The following is a 19984-nucleotide window of genomic DNA, read 5'->3' on the forward strand; positions in this document are numbered from 1 at the left end:
CATACATACATACATACATACATAGACTCGTCAGCGTCTGCCTAACTGACGCCAACAAACAGCAAACACACATTGCATATCACACTAGCACTCTTACACCCACTCATAGCACCACCCATCGCATGGATATGCAAGTCATTGCGGCTGTCAATGCACTGCGAATATGTGAAATGACAAAGGAAAAGGAAATGGCATCAAGTGGCTTGAAATGGAGAGCACACGTCTGTGCGCACAGGCAATGGGGTGGTTCAATGCAGTAATGAGACTATACTGGTAATATGAATTAGGTCGCATTTTTATGTATTTGTATGTATGCGTGTGTTGGCGTCTATTAAAAATATATTAGATTTACGAGCTAATCTTAAATATGTATGTATATATGTTGATATGTATGTGAATGTGTCTGTGCATGCTGTGTTGTTGCCGGTGGTGACTCTGTGGTGCGTCGCATGCTGTGTTCGTAATGAGTACGCTAATTAAGCTTTAGTAATTTAATAAAAAAAAACGAATTTGTAATTGTTATAATTACTTTTACTCAAGTATCAAAGTCAACAATACACTTGGCCGCCAACCGTCTATAGCCTAAACGACGGACGAAGTGATTTAATGGTATTAGTGGCGCAGAGGTCAAAAGCTAATAAGCTATTGAAAATTTGATAACTTAATAAAAGATTTAAGCTTAACTTGCGACTAAATACGTAGTAGCGAAATCTCTAATCCAATATTTGTGCTAAAAATATTTAGAAGCTCCTAGTTTTCTAACTGCACGCCTTTAATGGAAGCCCCTAATTACGAAAAATTTGATCTAGAGCTCTCCATACGTTTATTGCACTTTAAGTGTTATTTAAACTTTATAGTTTTAAATGGGTTAAATTAATCACCAAAAAATTTAAGAGTTTCAAACTTTAATTGGAATTATTTTACTGTAATAAGAGCAATATGGCAACTCTTGGCACGTTTTTTCAAGGAGGCTCGGTTAAATTAATATAAAACATATGACTTCATTTGTTGATTGTGTCCTACGTAAATATTAAAAGCAAAACAAAATATATTTAAGACGGTTTTTTTTAATTTTCTTAACTGTCCCTTTTTTATTTTGTGGTAGCATTTTTTGTTTCTAAAAATTAATAGCCAAGTCATAATTAGATATATTTAGAAGTACACACAGGCAAAATAAATTTTCAAAACGTCCTACAGTGGCTCTTTGAAAATCGGGTTCCCTTGGCCTCTAAAGAGTTGAATAAAAATATTATCCAAATTCCGCATTAGAATATTGAAAAATTTATTTAACTGTTAATATGGCAACAAAGTGAATGACGTTCACTTGTTGTCTATGTCATTAAAAATTAATGTAAAAAATTTGTGGCAACACTAAAAGAAGAAATAAAAAGTTAAATACAAAAAATCAGATAGTATAAAAAGTCTTTATGTAAGGTTTGGAACATTTTTTTAAACATTTTGAAATTTAGAAAATTTAAATTTATTTAACTGACAATATTAAAACTCGTAAAGAATTTTTTAGCGGAATAAATGATAATAATTTTATAGTAAAATAAAAAAACTTGTGGCAACTCTATAGTACGAAATAAAGAGTTAAATTAAAAAAAAAAACATCAGACTGCATGAAAGTTCTAAAATTACAATTATTTATTTTATTTTTTAAATATTTATTTAAGTAGGCAACCCTTAATATATTGTATAGAAAATGGCTTATTTTTTGTCAAATATTTTTATACAAAATTTTTGTTTTGAATCAATACGTTTAATTTTTTTTAATAGGAAAAAATTCTCACTTTTCCATTAGTATTTTTTGTCAAAAGAAGTTTGAAAATTTGTTCAAATTTGTCAATATGTTTTATTCACGCAAAAATCCTCTCAAATACTATTTGCTAAAAAACACAATGTAAAAAATTTTTCCAAATTTATAATTTAAATTTCTTTCCCTAAAAACTTTTTTAAAATATTTGCATACTAAATTAATTAAATTAATGATGTTGGTATTTTTTTGTTGAAACGGTAAAAAAAAATCTATTAGTTTCTGTTTTATTTTATTATAAAGGCAAGTAAATCTTTACTGACCACTTTATTCTCATTTAATTATTTTCAAAACAGAATTTTCCAAACGATTTGTGAAAAATTGCAAGTTCTCGAAATTTCTCATTGTAACAAATTCCATGAAATTTGTTTTATAGATTTACTAAAGTACCTCCACAACATGCAATGCTTCCTTCTATTGTACATATGTATGTATGTATGTAGAAATGCAGCTACTCCTATCTCCCTCTCATTTTTCACCTGCATAATAAATTGTTAAGTGATAGTTGCATAAGGTCATCTCAAATTTCAACTGCCATTTCTGTTTATTGCTGCTTCCGTTTGCCATACTGTGTGCACCTTGATAACTCAATGCAACAACAACTGCAAAAAAATACCAGTAGAAGCAGTGAAAGTAAACAGCTGTTATATTTTATTTTGCTCCCACGCACAAGCGAGCGCACTTTATAGTAGTATGTATACTATTATGCAGATAATACAATAATAACCTTGATTTTAGTCTGCAACGTTGCATACTTTGAAGGGCAAGCATTGCCGAAAGCATGAACCTCAACATTAAACCAGCAATCAACGGGAGCAACTGAAGTAATTGGCTGCCGTATGCAGCGGAGTAATGGAAAGTTCGAGGTTACTAACAGCTACTATGACGTTGTCAAGGTGAACAACAACGACGAGGATGATGATGATGATGATGATGTTTAATGATGAAGGCGGAAGTGATATAAATAAAAATATTTTGCGAACGTACAGTTTTAATTACATTTTTCTCCGAATTATTGTGCTCAATGTCGTCTGACCTTCCGAAGCGTGTATGTGTGTGTACCTACTTTCCTATCAGAATCGCATAGCTTGGGTAGGAATTCTTTGAATTTCTTAAGAGTAATTTGGAAATTCTACCGGATTCTTTTGAGCTGGCGCTTTTGAAATTGCTTTTTATTATCAAAGTAATTTTATTGTTTCATTTATAAAGCTATACATACATAAGTAATTATGTAAATGCAGCAATTTCGACTTAAATATTGCTGTGGGTATTTTATATACATAAATACATATGTATGTATGTATTTGAATATAATTAAAATTATTAGTGATTCCGTCAACGCGTGAAGGTTCTGAATTCCCACTTCATTCAATGCAACCTCTTGCATTTTAATTAAAAAATGTTACGAATCTTAATTACTGCTCTGTTTATTAAGCGAACCATGTTTGCAAAGGTTAAGAGTGAGTGTAGGTGCTGCCATTTTATTAAACCACCTATCAACATGTGCAAATATCAAGTATTTTTTTTACATACTACGTTAATCAGAACTCAGCAAGGTATGCAAATTAACATAAGCGCATTTGTGCGTTTACGAAGCATACATAAGTGGGGAAGTATGACAAATATACGATAAATTTCGTGATTATTTTACATTAAGATATGTATGTACATATGTACACTTAGTATTTGTTTGGTGGTTATGTAAATTTGAGTATGAATTACATGCATAAATATGTATGTGAGGCGTTCCATACCAAAACGGACGGAATATTTAAGTATAGTATTATGGGGTGAACTCGACAATAATTTGAGCTACGAATTTTTTTCTTACACCGAAGTTGAGTAAAATGAGTAATTTACAAATTTTTTAAATTTTTTCCAGAGTTTTTTGAGTATGCAGTCTTGTAGACCATTAAATTTTAGTATCTATTATAAAGTGCAAATTGTATAGTCACCAATTCGCCCGACTTTATTAAAAATTGGTGTTTATTCATGGTTGGACATACTGGATATTATATGAGTCATGATTTCGAGTATTCGAATTAGCTACCCTACCTTTTTTTCATTGATAAAAGCTATCCTTTAGTACAATAGCAGTGATCAGTTGTGAAGTCAGATACCAAAACGGTTAAGATTTTCGTTCCAAAATACATCAATTTATAAGATTCCTTTAAGAAATTTGTTTTTAAAATTTCAACAACTATTAGTCTAAATTGCTTTACCAATATGTTTGAAAGTGTGACCTAACAAATGTCTAACCGTTTTCGCCTACGTTTTAATTTTTTCCTGCACCATTGACCAGTTTCACAGATCGCTTTCATATTTAAAAATTTGCAGGATAAATGCACGTGGAAAGGCCAGCGGGTACAACAGCCAAAAAGGTCATGGTTCGAATATGGGATACATATGTACATACGCACGTGTATATTGCGGGTTATGCGCTTGAAATGTGAATGAAAAGGCAAAAATAGTGTATATGTACATATGTATGTACAGTGCCTCTAAAAAGTGAGCACGTGTTGATTTATTTTAAACATTCGAAATTTTTTTCGAGCTAAATGTTATTTTTCTATAAAAATACGGTTCAAGTTTTAACCAAAATTATATACAAATCACAGTTTCGAACTTTATGCAAAATTCAACAAATTTTTATCAAAATTTCAACTTTTTAATCTGAATCTCTAGAACATTTTTGGGTATGCAGTTTGTATGCAGAAGTGTAAGTTTCAACTGGCTAAAAAATCGCGTTGATTTTTGAGAATTTTTTTTGGACACTGCTTTTGCGTTTTTTTTTTATATACAAGTGCAATTTCCGTCTCTTAAAAAGAAATTCTCGAAAAATCAACGCGATTTTTTAGCCGGTTAAAACTTGCGCTTTATTAGACAAAAATTGTATGGGTTTTATATAAAACTGCATACCCAAAAATATTCTAGAGATTCAGATTAAAAAGTTGAAATTTTGATAAATATTTGTTGAATTTCGCGAAATTTTGTATAAAGTTTGAAATTGTGTTTTGGTTATAATTTTGGTTAAAACTTGGACGGTATTTTTATAGAAAAATAACAACCAAAAATTTAATTCGAAAAATATTATGAATATTTAAAAAAAATCAATACGTGGTCACTTGTTTGAGTCACTGAACACTAGATCGTATCACAAAAAAGTCCAATTTATTTCATGCGATTATGAATACTCACTAGGACGGGAAAGTACAATTTTTTCGACATCCTGTAAAATTAGCTAAATCGGCGTTTTTATACAACTTCTTTATTTGATGTCCAACCTCTATATATTGTAAAACGACAAAAAAGTCTACATACATACTTCACGCAGGAAAAAATATCCTATCACATCAAACTAAAAAGATATATTTTTTTTCTGATAACGACACCCGTTAATCAATAGTAAGGAAGCTTAAAAATACACGTGCAAGGTTTATGTGATATGATAATAGCTATATACATATGTATATGTATACATCTCTAGGCTTTCTTGACTCATTCATAGAAATCGGACATTAAACAAAAAGGTATAGAAGGTTAAGCAGTTTTTACTTCTCTGAAATACTTTGCTAGTGAGTGTTCAAAATCGCTTAAAACAAATTGAATTTTTTTTGTAACATACATCGTGATACGATCTAATGTACATACAAACATACATATGTATGTAAACAGCGGATGCCCAGAAGGCTCCGTTGATTGCGTGGCTTGTCTGCCAAAACACATTTTTACACTTGCGTTTCAAAAAAGCTCTGGTCGTTTACAGTCGGTAGGACAAAAAAGTTGATTGTTGGAAAACTGTACGAGGGTAAGGTTTTGAAATTGTTGGTCATAATATGTAGGCAGAATTTGAAAAATATTAAGCTGAGGGCTCCGAAAGGAAGAAGAAAGCACAAAAGCGCCATCTATCAACGATTCTGAAGGGGGCTCACCCGATGATTCGCGCTTTTTGGTAGGGTGAACTTTGATGGAATCTTTGACTTCACGATTTTTGTGCGATATCTCATTGCTTTAAGACAAACTTACATCTTCTTTAAAACTTTCCTAAAATACGTACATATACTTTCTATTGTTTTGACATATTTCGTTTAATATGGCAAACAACTCCATTACTGAAATTATTGTTTGAATATTTACCAATGATTCACATGTACATATATATGTATGTATGTATATGTATTTATATTTTACTTCGCTCAGACCGAATACTCGATGACCCACCCAAGTGAAAATGAAAGCGCTTAACAAATCATGATGTTGCTAAGCAAATATCAAAGCAAAATCGGTGTGGTTGAATAGCCATGCAAAACAAAACGGTAACTAAAAAAAAAAAAAAAAAACAAACAAAAAAGAAAGGTTGCATGTATTATGTATATAGATATGCACATATGCATATATAAAGCTGTAAAAAGTGTGCTTTCCCATTAAAGCGGGATAACAGCCGAGTGCAAAAAAATCCGGAAACCACTAAATAAACTTTGCAAGTAGCAAATTACTAACCAACCAGATAAAAGTGATTTCTAAACTTTTATATTTATTTCTTTATTTACTTTACCCTCAGTTGTTTTTATAGGCAGAAACTAAAGTAAGCCGACATTAGCACGAAATTTAAATAAAGAGCTAAAAGGTGTTAATACAAAATAGGTTTAAGCTGAAGTGTACACAATAAACGCGGGTGTTTATGCCTGTGGATTGTAGATATACAAGCGTTGAGTATAAAATCTCATTTACTGTATGTTTTGATGAGGAGCAAGTGGTTTCAGTGAGTAAATGAATGTATGCAGCTGGAAAGTATGTATATAATGAAATGAATGCTGCTAACGAGACGTCAAAAGAGAGAGTAGATGAAAGCGAGTAGAAAATGCCTGCTTTGGGATGACTGAAAATAAATAAATCGGTGTCATATGAAAATAATTGGATTTCAGTGTTTTTTCTTCATGAGTTTTTGTTTTGAAATGGTTTAAACAAATATTTGTTAATATATTTTATTTAAGAATTGATTGATGCAACGTGCCAAAAATCGTGTTTTTGCAACAATTTACATTTTATTGTGGATTCCGGTAGAATACCCATATGGTAAAAAGTTCTTTAGGGACGATTTTTCTTTAACGCGACATACTTCTTTAAATGGGCGTGTCAGTTTTAGTACTAAGGTTAACAACACGCAGATTTTATTGTGTATTTCGGCAGAATATCCCTTCGTTAAAAACATTTGTTCCGCATTTTTTTTTAGATCGAAGAATCTTCTATAAATGGGCGTGGGAAATTTTGGACTTAGGTTAAAAAATGTATGCGCTTCAAATGGAGCCTTGACTTCATATTTTATTCTTCTCCTTTTTGGCACTAGTTATGTCGATTTGGGCCTAGAGTATTTTATTAGCCTTTTTTAGGTTATGTTATGTTGAAGATATGCGCGTTACAGTGTAAAGGACTATTTACGATTTTTAAATGTTAAAAAATCGGCTGCATTTCAGAGTTCAGCAAACGGTTTGGAAATTCGCGGTTTTTAAAGTTTTACTGTTTTTAAGTAGGTCTGAGCGCCAAATATGTATAAATTGAGTACTTATGTTAAAGATATAAATGGCTAATGTAAATCGTCCTTTATAATAATATAAATAATATGGCTTTATTGGCAAAAGATTTATGAATTTGAGAAATTTTCTCTAGGTATTTAAAAAATTTAAATATGTACCTCTATTATAACCGCTGTGATGTAGTGGTTAGCAGTAAGCGTTACCACTCCGTAGGGCTTGGGTGCAAGCCCTGGTCAAAGCAACATCGCAAAAAATTTAGAAAAAAATTGTTTTCTTAACAGCGGTCGCCCCTCGGCAGGCAATGGCAAACCACGGTGTGTATTTCCGCCATGGAGCTTCAGCTTCTCATAAAAATACAATCGCAGTTCAGAGTCCCCTTTGTGTGACAACATGAAGGCGGTCGTCACAAATCGGAAGAGAAGCTCGACCAAACACTAACATACATATGTGTAAGAGTCAATCTTTTATCTATTATTATTATTATTAAGGCCATAAATAACAAAAAATTAAATAAAGAAAAATAGCCAAAACTTGCTAAACTATCGCATCCCAGTTTATATGTATTTGGGCCAAATTTTCAGTTAAAAAAATTAATCGTATATTGTTTTCGCGGTTAGGGCTCGCTATGCATGCGGCTTGAAGCAAACATGAGACCGTAAAATTTTTGTTTGTTTGTTTAATTCTTTGAATCGCCCATGATATGATAGGCACTTCATTCTATGTAATAGTTTACATACTTCTACAATCACAAAAATTTGCATAGGCTGTCTTTCTTTGATTTCGAATTGAAAACACATTCCGATCATATTTCACTAGCAATATGGAAGTATTACATATTGTCCCCCTTATGCCAGGAACATGAATGTGTAAAAATGAAAATGGTGGGAAATCAAGTTTGAATTTGTTTTTTATGAGACTTAACTAATTAACTGACATTGTAAAATACTTACATACATATGTATGTGGTTTCCGTGTACGCATGAAATTCTGGGTTTTGGTATAACATAAATAGAGCATCCAAATGTTAATCAAGTCAACCCATTAACACAAAAACACATTCTTGCTTCTGGCATGAGGCGGACGATATATGATGGCTATCTTTGGAGCGATGAAAATCGATGGATAAATATTTAAACCTCTTTTGAATGGTCAAATGAAAATGGGTAATAATTTTTAGTATGCAATAGAACAGGAAATAAGGTTACTCATACGCCATATCGCACATGGCCGTACTCGTACATAATCGCACATGGCGTATGAGCAACATATTAAAATTTGAATTTTTTTCATTCGCAATGCAAACTTAAAATTAAGTTTACGTGTCTCAGCGTTTTTTGTGTAATTTTAGCGTCTCTACAGTGTAACATTTGTCTAAAACAATTCAAAACTAAATTTTGCCACCCGCAACGTAGTTTTGTCTCATTGAGAATATTTAATACGTTTCGTAAGCATAAATTATTAAAAACCACGCAATACCCAATAAAAAGCAAGCCCAAGAAATTTGACGACTGTTTTGCAAATTCGACTCTACGAAGGCGGCTGGAATGAGTTTTAAATTTTTTTGAATTTGCTGGCGGTTTGCAGTGGGTTTCTCAGCACAAACAAGCATAAGAGTTGTAAATTGATTAAGCAATGGGCTGGATACACTACTATTTTATTGAGAATCTCGGTTAAGATTCAGCCAATCAGCCGCTAGTGTATATACGAGTTACACACCCGCTATTTGTACCTTCTAGCTACCTTATTCGCCTTCTTTATCTTTCATCTACCAAGTCTATTGTTTTTTGCTTCTTTGAAAAGCTGATTTATTTGTTTTTGTGTTGACAAAAGATGTAAAGCACTGCCACTCACCAACATATTTGATTGAGTAAGAAGCGACAACAAAAACAACAACGAAAGTGACATTACAAAGTAAACGACACGTCGGCAATCACATTTTGCCTGCGGTAGTAAATACAAAACACACAAATGAAAAAAAAGGAATGAAAAAACAAAAATGTTGAAAACGTGTTTGCACTCGTGCTCATCTCACAAATACTATGCATGTACATTAGGGTGGTCCTTAAATATAGATAGCAAATTTTTACATCAGATTTCAGAAGCCTCATAACTGACTCCAATCGGGACCAAAATGTATATGTGTTATCCACGACTTTAGAAGTATCGATTTTGGCTATTAAATGAAAAAAAAATATTTTTAATTGTTTGAGTCCATAGAAGCATCTGGCCCCAATCGGGCCCAAAATTTATATGTTACATCTTCGACTAGAAGCGATTAAATTATTAGATGAAAAAAATTAATTTTAATTTTTTGAGTCTCTATAGAGGAATCTGTACTTTGCCCCCTGTGCGACACGCCTTAACCGTCTCCAATCGGAACCAAAATTTATATGTTATATCTGTGACTGCGGTATTACCGATTGCGGGGCTGAAACTGAAAAAATCCTTCAATTGGTTTTTTAAGGACCACCCTAAAATATATACATACATACATATGTATCTAACATTCAAATGCCTACTAACAAACAAAAAGCCAGTATCAAGGCAATAAAACAAGCACAGACACAAAATAACCACCTCACTCGTTAGTTAGTAAGTCGGCCTTAAGGCTGTTATTCATATGACGGACATATGTATGTATGTACGCAGGTACGACAAACCGGCAGACAGAATGCTGCCGTATAGAGCAAACGTATGCCATTAACCTCAGAGGGTGCACACGCAAATAAGTGCTTACCTTTTAAGAGTGCACACACATGTATGTACATATGTACAAGTATGTAAATAAATAAGTGTTTGAACTCATGTAATACACACCAACATATAAATGTTTGTAAGTAGATATGTATGGATGTATGCATGTACATATGTACCACATGACTTTTCGTTTTGCCTTTGGCTGGTGTTTGTAATGACTCTAATGGCCAGCACACACTGCAGACTTTTGAGCGGTCGATAGTTAAGTCGTCAAACCATGTTAGAGAAACCAAAAGTGCTTCACTAAAAGGAAAACTTTGTACTAAGAAAAAACTTAACTGAAAACATATTTAAAAATTTTATTGAGCTTTAGACCGTTTTATGAGTGGTCTTTGAACTAGTGGATATATCTTCTAACCTTGTAAATTACTGCTTTTACTCCACAAACATTTTCAAATGAAAAACGAACTCAAGTCCAATAAAATTTTAAATATCAATTGCTATTAGGCCATAAATAGCTAAATAAAAAAAATCAATTAGAAAAAAATAAAACCTAAAGTAATTAAACAAGAAATAATGTTCTTAAAACTTAATCTATCATTTGGCCTAACTTGAAACTTAAAAAAAACTTTCCTTAAGAAACTGAAAACTTATCTTAAGAAAAAACTTACAACAACGAAGTAAATAAAAAAATATAATACAGTGAACTTAAAAAAAAATAACCACAAAATGTACTTAAAAACTTAATCTTACTGTCTTAAAACTTAAGTTTCCGCGAAAAATAAGCAACCTTATGAAATTTAACAGAACTTAGAACTTACAACAAACAAAAACTTCTGGTAAAAACGTTCCAACTTCGAAGCTCAAAAAACGTATTTAAACTGAACTTGAAAATGTGTGTTATGGCCAAAATAACTTAACTTCTGGGGTTTTAAACTCAAAAAAAAAAAAAAACTTGTCTTAAAAGATTTATTAAAAAAAGCTTTTAGGAAAAAAATTAACAATAAATAAGAAAACATTTACTAAAAAATTGTTAAATCAAAAAGAAAATACTTAAAAAATTAAAGCAAACCTGACTTAAAAGATGTAAAAAACTCAACTTAAAAAAGCTTAAAATAAACACCAGCATACGAGTACCTTACATATGTAATTCACAAAATATTAACCGTAAAAATCCGATGTCAAAACACCTTAACATTAAAAGTTGCAAAAAAAAACAACACTTTACTTTAAAAATTAAAAAATAACCCAAAAATCTAGAAAACTGAAGCAAAATAAAAGAAAAACCTAAAAAAATAAAATAAGCAGGAGTTTACTATGTTAACAAGTAATTTTCAAGCAAAAAACAAAACCGACTTCAACTCCTATATATAAATTTAAGAGTACCGTTAATTTCTTCATGATCTAATGATCGAATCGAAACCAAATTAGTATAGGACCCCCTCTGAGGTACCATTTTCCCTTTAAAAAAAGAATTATAGAAAGGTCCAAAGTTATGCGGTAACATATGCACATAAAAAAAATATATATGCGTATATATTCCCACGAATTGATAACCTCCTCCTTTTCTTGAAGTCGGTTAAAAAACGAACGTGAAATTTAAAAGCAAAATTGCTTATTGAATAACAAATCGTTTGAGAGAAATCGTTGGACCACGAGTCTATTAGTGTGTGCACTAGGGTGGTCCAAAAATACATGTGAAAAAGTAAAGTCGGAATTTTTATGCTCTCACCCCCTAGGATAGTTCTATACCGAAAAAAGTATATCCTTATTTCTTTTTTTTGAAATCAAAAAATATTTAGAGGTCGCTCAAAGCGCCCAAAGTTTTCCATGTATTTTATATGGGGAAAAAACAACTTTTCGTAGAAATGGTATAGAATAGTTAAAGATCAATATTTTTCTACCAAAAACTCTGCTTATCTGCAGGAGATTCCCAATAATAATACCCAATTTTTTATTTAACCATTTTTTCATAGCAACTATAATTTATAGGTCCGTCAAAAACCCACAAAAACCCCGGAAAATGCTATGGGGCGACAAATAAAAAATCGTTGGTATTAAAAAATGGTTAAATAAACAATTGGGTATGATTATTGAAAGTATCCTGAAGAGAACCGGAGTTTTCCGATCGAAAAATATTGATTTTCAAGAATTCCATACCATTTCTACGAAAAATTGTATTTTTCCCATATAAAAATACATGGAAAACTTTGAGCGCTTTGAGCGACCTCTAAATATTTTTTGATTTCAAAATAAAAAAATAGTGGTATACTTTTTTCGATATAGAGCAATCATAGGGGGTGAGAGCATTACAATTCCGACTTTGCTGTTTTTGAGTCACCCTAGTGTGCACTCACCACCAAACCGTAGCTCAAACTGACTAATCTACACAGATACCTATAAAAAGTGTATAACGTGCCCTGGTTAGGTAAGGTTAGGATATAATGGAGGCAATCAATGGCGTTTTATTTTCTACAAAAAAATGTTGCCCTTGGGCATTGAGAAGGCAAAAATTTTTCAGTAGAAAAGAAATCGCCCTAAGAGCTTGTCCTTTGTGATACCACGAAAACTGAACAGGGACCAATAATTTAGTCGGCGAAACGCTGCACGCCATTACGAAACTATGAATACGGCCAATTTTATTACCTGAAAGCTCCTCAGATCTAGTCAGAAAGAGCGAGCCGAAATGTTAGCCTCGCAAAAGCTGGGCAATCTAATAGAAAATACTGAGCTGCTTTCACCTCATCGTCCTCTAATAAAATAGTGTGTCCTGACTCTAAGAATCTCGTGTTCATGCGATAAACAAGCAAAGAGAAAATAACAAACAACAGCATAAATAAACAAAAAGCAAACAGATACAAAAAAATTGCTAAAGAATTTTGCTTCTTAAATTTTTTTTTAGTATCACTCAGCTGCGGTTTCGTTGAGTCATGTAATTGACGTGACGCAAGAGGCTTGTTTAATAAATGTATAACAATGAGGTTAAATATAGTAGGAGCTAAGCGCGGGAGTGGCATCACAGGTTAAGGGCTCCTTTAATAAAGAAAACTAAATAACTAAAAGTGTAGCGCATTTTCAATGACAACGGTGAGGGAAAAATTGATAACCATGCACAATGAATTTTTTACGATAGAGTACATTAACACTTTTGGGAGTTCCTTTGCCTTTAACTATGCATACTATTCTATGTGGTCTATTTTGGTAGAAAAGTATGCATGTATGTATGTATGTAATTTTAATTAATTTTAACTATCACTTGCTAGTAGCCATGAACTTGACACATATGTACATAGCTGCATGCATAGATACATGTACATACATATGTGTGCAAATAAGCAAAGCAATTGGCTAGCAACTTGTGAAGATGGTTTGTTCTTTCGGTTCAGTATTTTGTGTGTCACTCACTCGTATAACCTTTAAAGTGAATTTATAGAATTTATGTATGTGCGCCACTAGACGTATACGCAACCATGCGAGTAAACACAATAGTATCTACGCATGGTGTGACAAGTGGCATGTATGATGGTCATGGCCGTGGCAACTCGCTTGGGTTGACAAGTGAAATTTGATAATATGTATGTATGAGTGTAGGGTTTAGAAAGTTTTTAACGGTAGTTTGTTGAGTTAGATTGAATGAACAAATAATATACCATGACAGTGAAAATTTGATTGTTTGTATGCATTGCAGCAGCTTAACGCTACCAAATTCTTCGTATACAACTTGAAAGACGTAGAAAAGATTTATTGCTCCTATTTCTTACAGTATCAAGTAGTCTGTGCCACTTTTGGCAACCTTAGGACTTCTGCAGCATTGTTTGCGCAGACAACAGTTTCCAAGAAATGACAAAGCATGTAGGTTTGGTGAGGGTGTGTGTTGAAATCAATTTAAACTGGATTTTGTAAAGTGTCTTTGGACTTATAAGGTAAAAGAAAATTTTTTTCGGGTGTGAGTGTTTAAAATGATGATTTATCACCAAAGCTGTTGCTACAGCGGTGGTTTGGCCGTGAACTAAAACACCTCCCACAGCCAGCTTTGGAAACGTCGCACAGTGTTTCGACTATATGGAAGCAGTTGGAAAAAAATTATGGTGACAGTTGATAAAACAAAGCTGCTGGGCTTAGAGTGGGAAAATTAAGAGCCATAAATACAAAATTTCACGTCATGGATATTTTCATGCGACTTTGCAAATATACGTAATTTTCGATTTTCGGCTTCTTTTTGCGAAAATAATTTTTCGCACAAAGGAAAAATCACTCAAGAAATTAGGCGATTTGAGAATATTAACACCTATGTAAGTAATTGTTTACTATTTATAGCCTTTCTTTTTCTGAGAGTGGAAAGCAGGAAATAAAAATTAATAAAAAGTTCATCAGATTTAAATAGTTTGCGAGTTGTAGACGTCATAGTGACCCAATCTTTTTTATATTTTATGTTTAGAGTTTACAAATAGAAGAGAGTACTCAAACTAAATTTCATCTCATGAAATCTAATGTTTCCATCATACATATTTCATAATATTATATCCAACAATATTTTAAGTTTTATAGAAATCGGTGAACGTTAACTATTATTTCCACCTGCCTCCACATAGTCAAAACCCTGTGCGTCTTCCTCCTTTTTATACCTTTCGCCATACTTCATCATAGTGTTCCATATTTCCCATTATAGAAATTCCTTCTTTGCATCTTTTTCCAGCACCCGCATTTCTCTCCGTAGCACTTCTTCTAAATAGATGCTTATTTATTAGCAACAGTCAACCCATAAGAAGATGTATCCTGGATACTCTATTTTGTCTACTTTGTAAGGGTATTTCGTGAAGTACTCGTGGTCGAATAAAAGCTAAGTGGTGTATAACGTTTTGTTGGCCCAGCCCTTCATACATGGAATCATTCCAGCCGTTCATCTTCTCCACTGTCCCGGCAAGTCTTCTACGGTATGGCGTTCCTTTTTTGTGCTTTCTTGATAGTAGGTCAATAGTGTCGCGTCGCTAATGACTAACTGTCATTCTTAAATTGAAGCGTCAAGCGCCAAAGAACTGTCAAAAATCATCAAGCCAAACAATTTGCATGAAGCATTCCACAATTATGCGGCGCTAGCGCCGAGCAAATGGAACTTTCATTTTTAGGTAGAGAAAGAGTACAAAAAAGAGATGAAAAGAGAAAACATCAAAACTTCGACTCGCGGTTCTATAACTGCACCGAAAATTTTAACCTGCCATGTTTTTGCCAAGGTCCGGAGTTTTCAGGGAGTGGATTTTTTGGAAATTAAGTTCGAAGATTAAAATACTGTTTTGCTAGGTTGCTAAATTAATAAAAAAATTTTTTGGGTTGGGTTGAGCTGGTGCCCCGAACGTATTTAGTACCGGGTCCGGATTTTATTTTGGTAGCTCTGCATACAAATAAAGTCTGTTCGAAGTACTTCTTCGATTTTCCGGTTTTTACAGGAAGCTGTTCCCGTATGTCACCTTCCATAAGGTTTATTAATAGCGAAAACAATTTTTCCTGTACATCCTGTAAAACTTACGCATCCTGAAGTACCCTGAACAAGATTATTATTATTTAATACCTACTTTACATGCTTCATAAAAAGCTGATTTTTTTTTAATTGCATTAAACTTACCTTTAATATTTTCATCCTTTCACAGATTACGCGCCGGCTGGAGCAGTTCGAAAACTAATGAACCTCTACGACCTGACGAACAGGCCGCCATTATTTCGGTTATACGTCGCAATGAGGAGATCGAGATTGCTGAGCGGCAACGCGTCGGCCGGCTTGTCGAACGTGTAGAGAAAATCAAAGAGCGCGCCGTCGAGCGCGGTCCAAATTGTTGTCGCCTTTGCGGCGACACTTTTGGACTGTTGCGTTCTACACGCATAATTTGCGAAGATTGCAAGAAGTCAGTCTGTGCCAAGTGTAGCGTCGACATTAATATACGCTATCACACCACTGATCGTACGCGCGAAATATGGTTGTGTCGCATCTGTTCTGAAACGCGTGAAATGTGGAAGAAATCGGGCGCGTGGTTCTTTAAAGGGCTTCCCAATTATGATGCGCCTAGCAGTACTAATTCAACGCCCACACATCAGTCAGCTAGTGGCGCCGCCATGTCTAATGTGCTGCTGCCACCGCGTGGTGCACAAAGTTGTAACAGTACACCCACGCGTAAAGTGCGCGTAAAGAAGCTGACAATACATGTAGACGATAGTAGTAGTTCGGAAGAGGAAGTTGATGGCATAGGGAATGATGTGGCCATCCGCAGTGGCGGCTCTGACGTTGTTGATGGCGCCACAGGCACAGTGCGCGCGGCAGCGTCATCAACAATAGCCGGCGTAACCAATAGAAATGCTGCCAATACTGATGTTTCACCGTCGGCGACGCGCATGCAGCGCGATGACAGCTTTCGCCTACGCACCTTCGGATCTATACGCAGCTTTATTGACAGTGGTGAGCGGAAACTTTCCAACTCCTTCTTCACCAACCGCCCTCAGGCAGGTAGATCAGAATATAGTCAGCCAGAATATGATACCATATCAACTGCTTCGACTGTCACTTCGACTGTGAATAACAGACGTGAGAGCAACTGTAATTATACGCGTCGTAGCTCAGTCTCTTCGTCATGGTCCATCAGCGGCGAGAGCTCGTCGGGCAACTCAGCAGCCACAAGCAGTCAAGTGCATAGTCATAATCAAGTGAATTTGCACTGTCGGGAGTTGCTTGGTTGGCTAGAGGTAGCGGTTAGCTATCGCGAGAACGTACACAGCCTGGACTGCACAATGGTAAGAGCGCGTGATTTGCCCGCCATGGATGTGGCTGGATTGACTGATCCGTATTGTAAGTTGAATATTGTAACGCCCGATGGCACCACTAAATACACGCGTTGGTTGCGCACCAAAACGGTGCATAAAACGCGCAATCCGGAATTTAATGAGACACTACAATTTGTTGGTGTCGAGCCGGAGGAGTTGGTTAGCTCGTCATTATATGTAGCGATCTTCGATGATGACAAGTTTGGACATGACTACTTGGGAGGCGCTAAAATTGCGCTGGCGGCGGTGAGCTGAGAATGAATAAATTACTAGGAGCATAAGAATAACAACTTTTTGTGTTATTATTATTTTTTGTCTCTGCAGGTGCACACCACCAATCAGTATCGAATTTCAGTGCCGCTGGGCGGTGAAGATCAATATAGTAATGAGGCTGAAATGTCACAGGAATGGCCACATGGTAAAATTCTTATATCACTATGTTATAATACCAAGCGGCGGGCATTGGTGGTAAATGTGAAGCAGTGCATCAATTTGATACCAATGGACAGCAATGGCAGCTCGGATCCGTTTGTAAAGCTGTGAGTAAGGGCCGTAACGAAATGGCGGCTGAGTTGTTGAGAAATTTTTTCAATTGCCTAAATTCGTCTGTACTATTCACTTTTTTGTTTCACTTGATGTAGCTTTTAACTATTTACTTATTCATTTAACGTTTAAGCAATGCTTTATTACACTTTAACACAAGCTGTTTGCAAAATAAGCAGCACTACTGTTTGATTATTTGAAGAAATTACGCTTGTCAGTTTGAGGTATGTTTAATGCGCCATTTGGCGGAAGTCGTTTTAACGAGTTCGTTTAATTTCCTGAATTTCAACTAGAGTGCTTTGTTTTAAGAGAACTGTGCTATTTTGACCACTTGAAAATAAAACCATAGATGGTTCTTTATAGATCTTTATTTGGTGTCAATTAATACAGTTTTATTTTCTGTCATACATACATATACTATATGTGTACCTTCTAAAAGATCAATTTTAACACCTTATTTTTAATTATTTCTGCCATCGGGCAAAATGTGTCACAGGGCGCTAATTTTAAAGCTTATATCTTCAAAAATTCCACTAAATATGCTAATGAATTAATTTTCACATTTTCTACACTAGTCTCTATTTTGAAGTGTGCACATTAAATTCACACTACGCTAATTGCAGTTAATCTCTGTTATGAATAACTAAGAAGTTTTTTCTTCCTCTTTCTTTTTAGACAACTAAAACCTGATTCACATAAAAACAAAAAATACAAAACCGGTGTTAAATGGCGCACACTCAATCCAATATATCGTGAAGAGTTCTTTTTCGAATCGAGTCCACATGATTTGAATAAGCAAACTCTATTTATTACCGTTTGGGATAAGGACATTGGCAAAAGTAATGACTTTTTGGGCAGTTTGGTAATTGGTTACAATAGCAAGGGTGAACGTTTGCAACAGTGGCTGGATTGTATAAAATTACCGGATCATTTTCATGAGAAATGGCATTGTTTGTCAGGTGAACATCCTACACATTAGGCCGAGGTTGGAATAAAGTGGAAAGTGGTTAAAAACAAACAAAAATTGCATGCTAAAAAATAAAAATTATTCAAATTTGTACACCTATTAAAGACCTGATAATATACAGCAGTAAGCGTGAAAAAATAAATACTTACATACATATGTATGTAGGTACTCGTATGTGGCACCTTGCCTGGCGCATTTACATACATTAATTAATCTAAATATGGATGTGTATTTATGTATTATACATACAAGTCAAGTACATAAGTACATATGTACACATGTAATCCACCCACAGAAATTGTTGCCAAACATTTAAATACGTATTCTAATTTATTTTGTTATACAAACTGATATATGTACATATGTATGTGCATGCATAATTAATGCATAAATATTTAAGTATTTCATACAGATGTATTTAAAGCTCAAAACACCACTCAATTTGACTTTACCATCACTATCAACACCAACCCCCTTCATTTAGCAGTTATTACCCAATTTTGCTGCTTTATATTTATTGCATATACTATCCATACATACAAACATACATAATACATTTACCCGTATGGAGATAATAAATTGTTTTTAAGTGTCCTTAAATTGGTTCAACAAGCATCAATCAAACCAACATACATACATATGGAATGCTATGTAAGAATACTATGCGAATGCCTGGCGTGACAGGCTTTTTTCTTTGTTTACTCTAAATAACTATGGTGAAATAAAATATGGAAAAATAACACTAAGCTATGACTATTGCAAATATGTGTGTTTTTATTTTTAGAAACTAATAATAGGCGGTTAAATTGTAAAGTGGTGATGATGCTATAAATAACACCTAAAGTGTGTGTTGTTGTGTGTGTGAGTTCCCCTTCATGGAAAACAAATAAGTTAACGGCATGGCGCAATAATTCCGCCATGCCCTAACGGTACGTTTATCGCTGAAGGTAATGAAGTCAGTTTGTGCAAAATTTTGCTAAAAATCGAAAGACAATATTACAAAACTGTGGAAACCAGTACATACACACATACATATTTATATTATCTAAGGACATATCGAATATTTATAGCAGCGAAGCTTCAATGCTAGGCAAACGATAAACTCGTATGTATATATGTGCATTAGACTGCATCACTCCCCATACAAAAAAAATCGGTACTATTATTCCATTGGAATTATAAAATCTATTATATTTTAAGACGTCCACCAAAATATTTCGGACAAATATTAAGATTTACGTGAGCTGGACCGATTTGAAAATACCCCTAAAAATGGAGTTTTTTTTATGAATAAAAATAGTTTCTTAAGGATTTTTTTTAAATCCCCTCAGATGACAAAACGGTTAAAGCTTAAAAAATTTGCATAAAAATGTTTAAAAAAAATGTAAAAGAAAATTTGCACGGAATCGTAATGATGAGGTTTTTGATGCTCTTTTTAACTTTTTTCAAGGATTGGTATAAGAAAAACTTGAATAACTGAACCGAAACTCTTCTGATTTAGACCTAAGAGGTGTCATTGGAAAGGTATTTTCTCATCCTTCTTATTTCTTTGCTAATAAACTCATTCAAAGGATGAAAGAGAAAGGTAGGATGAACAAACGTCATTCAAAGTTGAATTAA

General features: G+C 33.9%; 1 protein-coding gene across 1 annotated transcript in view; it reads left to right on the forward strand.

The window, feature by feature from the left end:
* The window catches only part of LOC118748776 (rabphilin-3A), a 24909-nt gene extending 6342 nt beyond the window's left edge, over nt 1-18567 (forward strand). Inside the window, exons 2-4 of the mRNA XM_036483453.1 lie at nt 15693-17100; nt 17179-17393; nt 18073-18567. Coding sequence (XP_036339346.1) covers nt 15693-17100; nt 17179-17393; nt 18073-18376 — 1927 coding nt within the window. The 3' untranslated portion in view covers nt 18377-18567. The remainder of the gene's footprint in view (nt 1-15692; nt 17101-17178; nt 17394-18072) is intronic.
* The last annotated feature ends 1417 nt before the right edge of the window (nt 18568-19984 follow it).

The sequence above is a fragment of the Rhagoletis pomonella genome, unplaced genomic scaffold (genome assembly GCF_013731165.1).
Source record: "Rhagoletis pomonella isolate Grant_MI unplaced genomic scaffold, Rhpom_1.0 Rhpom_scaffold_00013, whole genome shotgun sequence".
In the NCBI taxonomy this organism is placed as follows: domain Eukaryota; kingdom Metazoa; phylum Arthropoda; class Insecta; order Diptera; family Tephritidae; genus Rhagoletis; species Rhagoletis pomonella.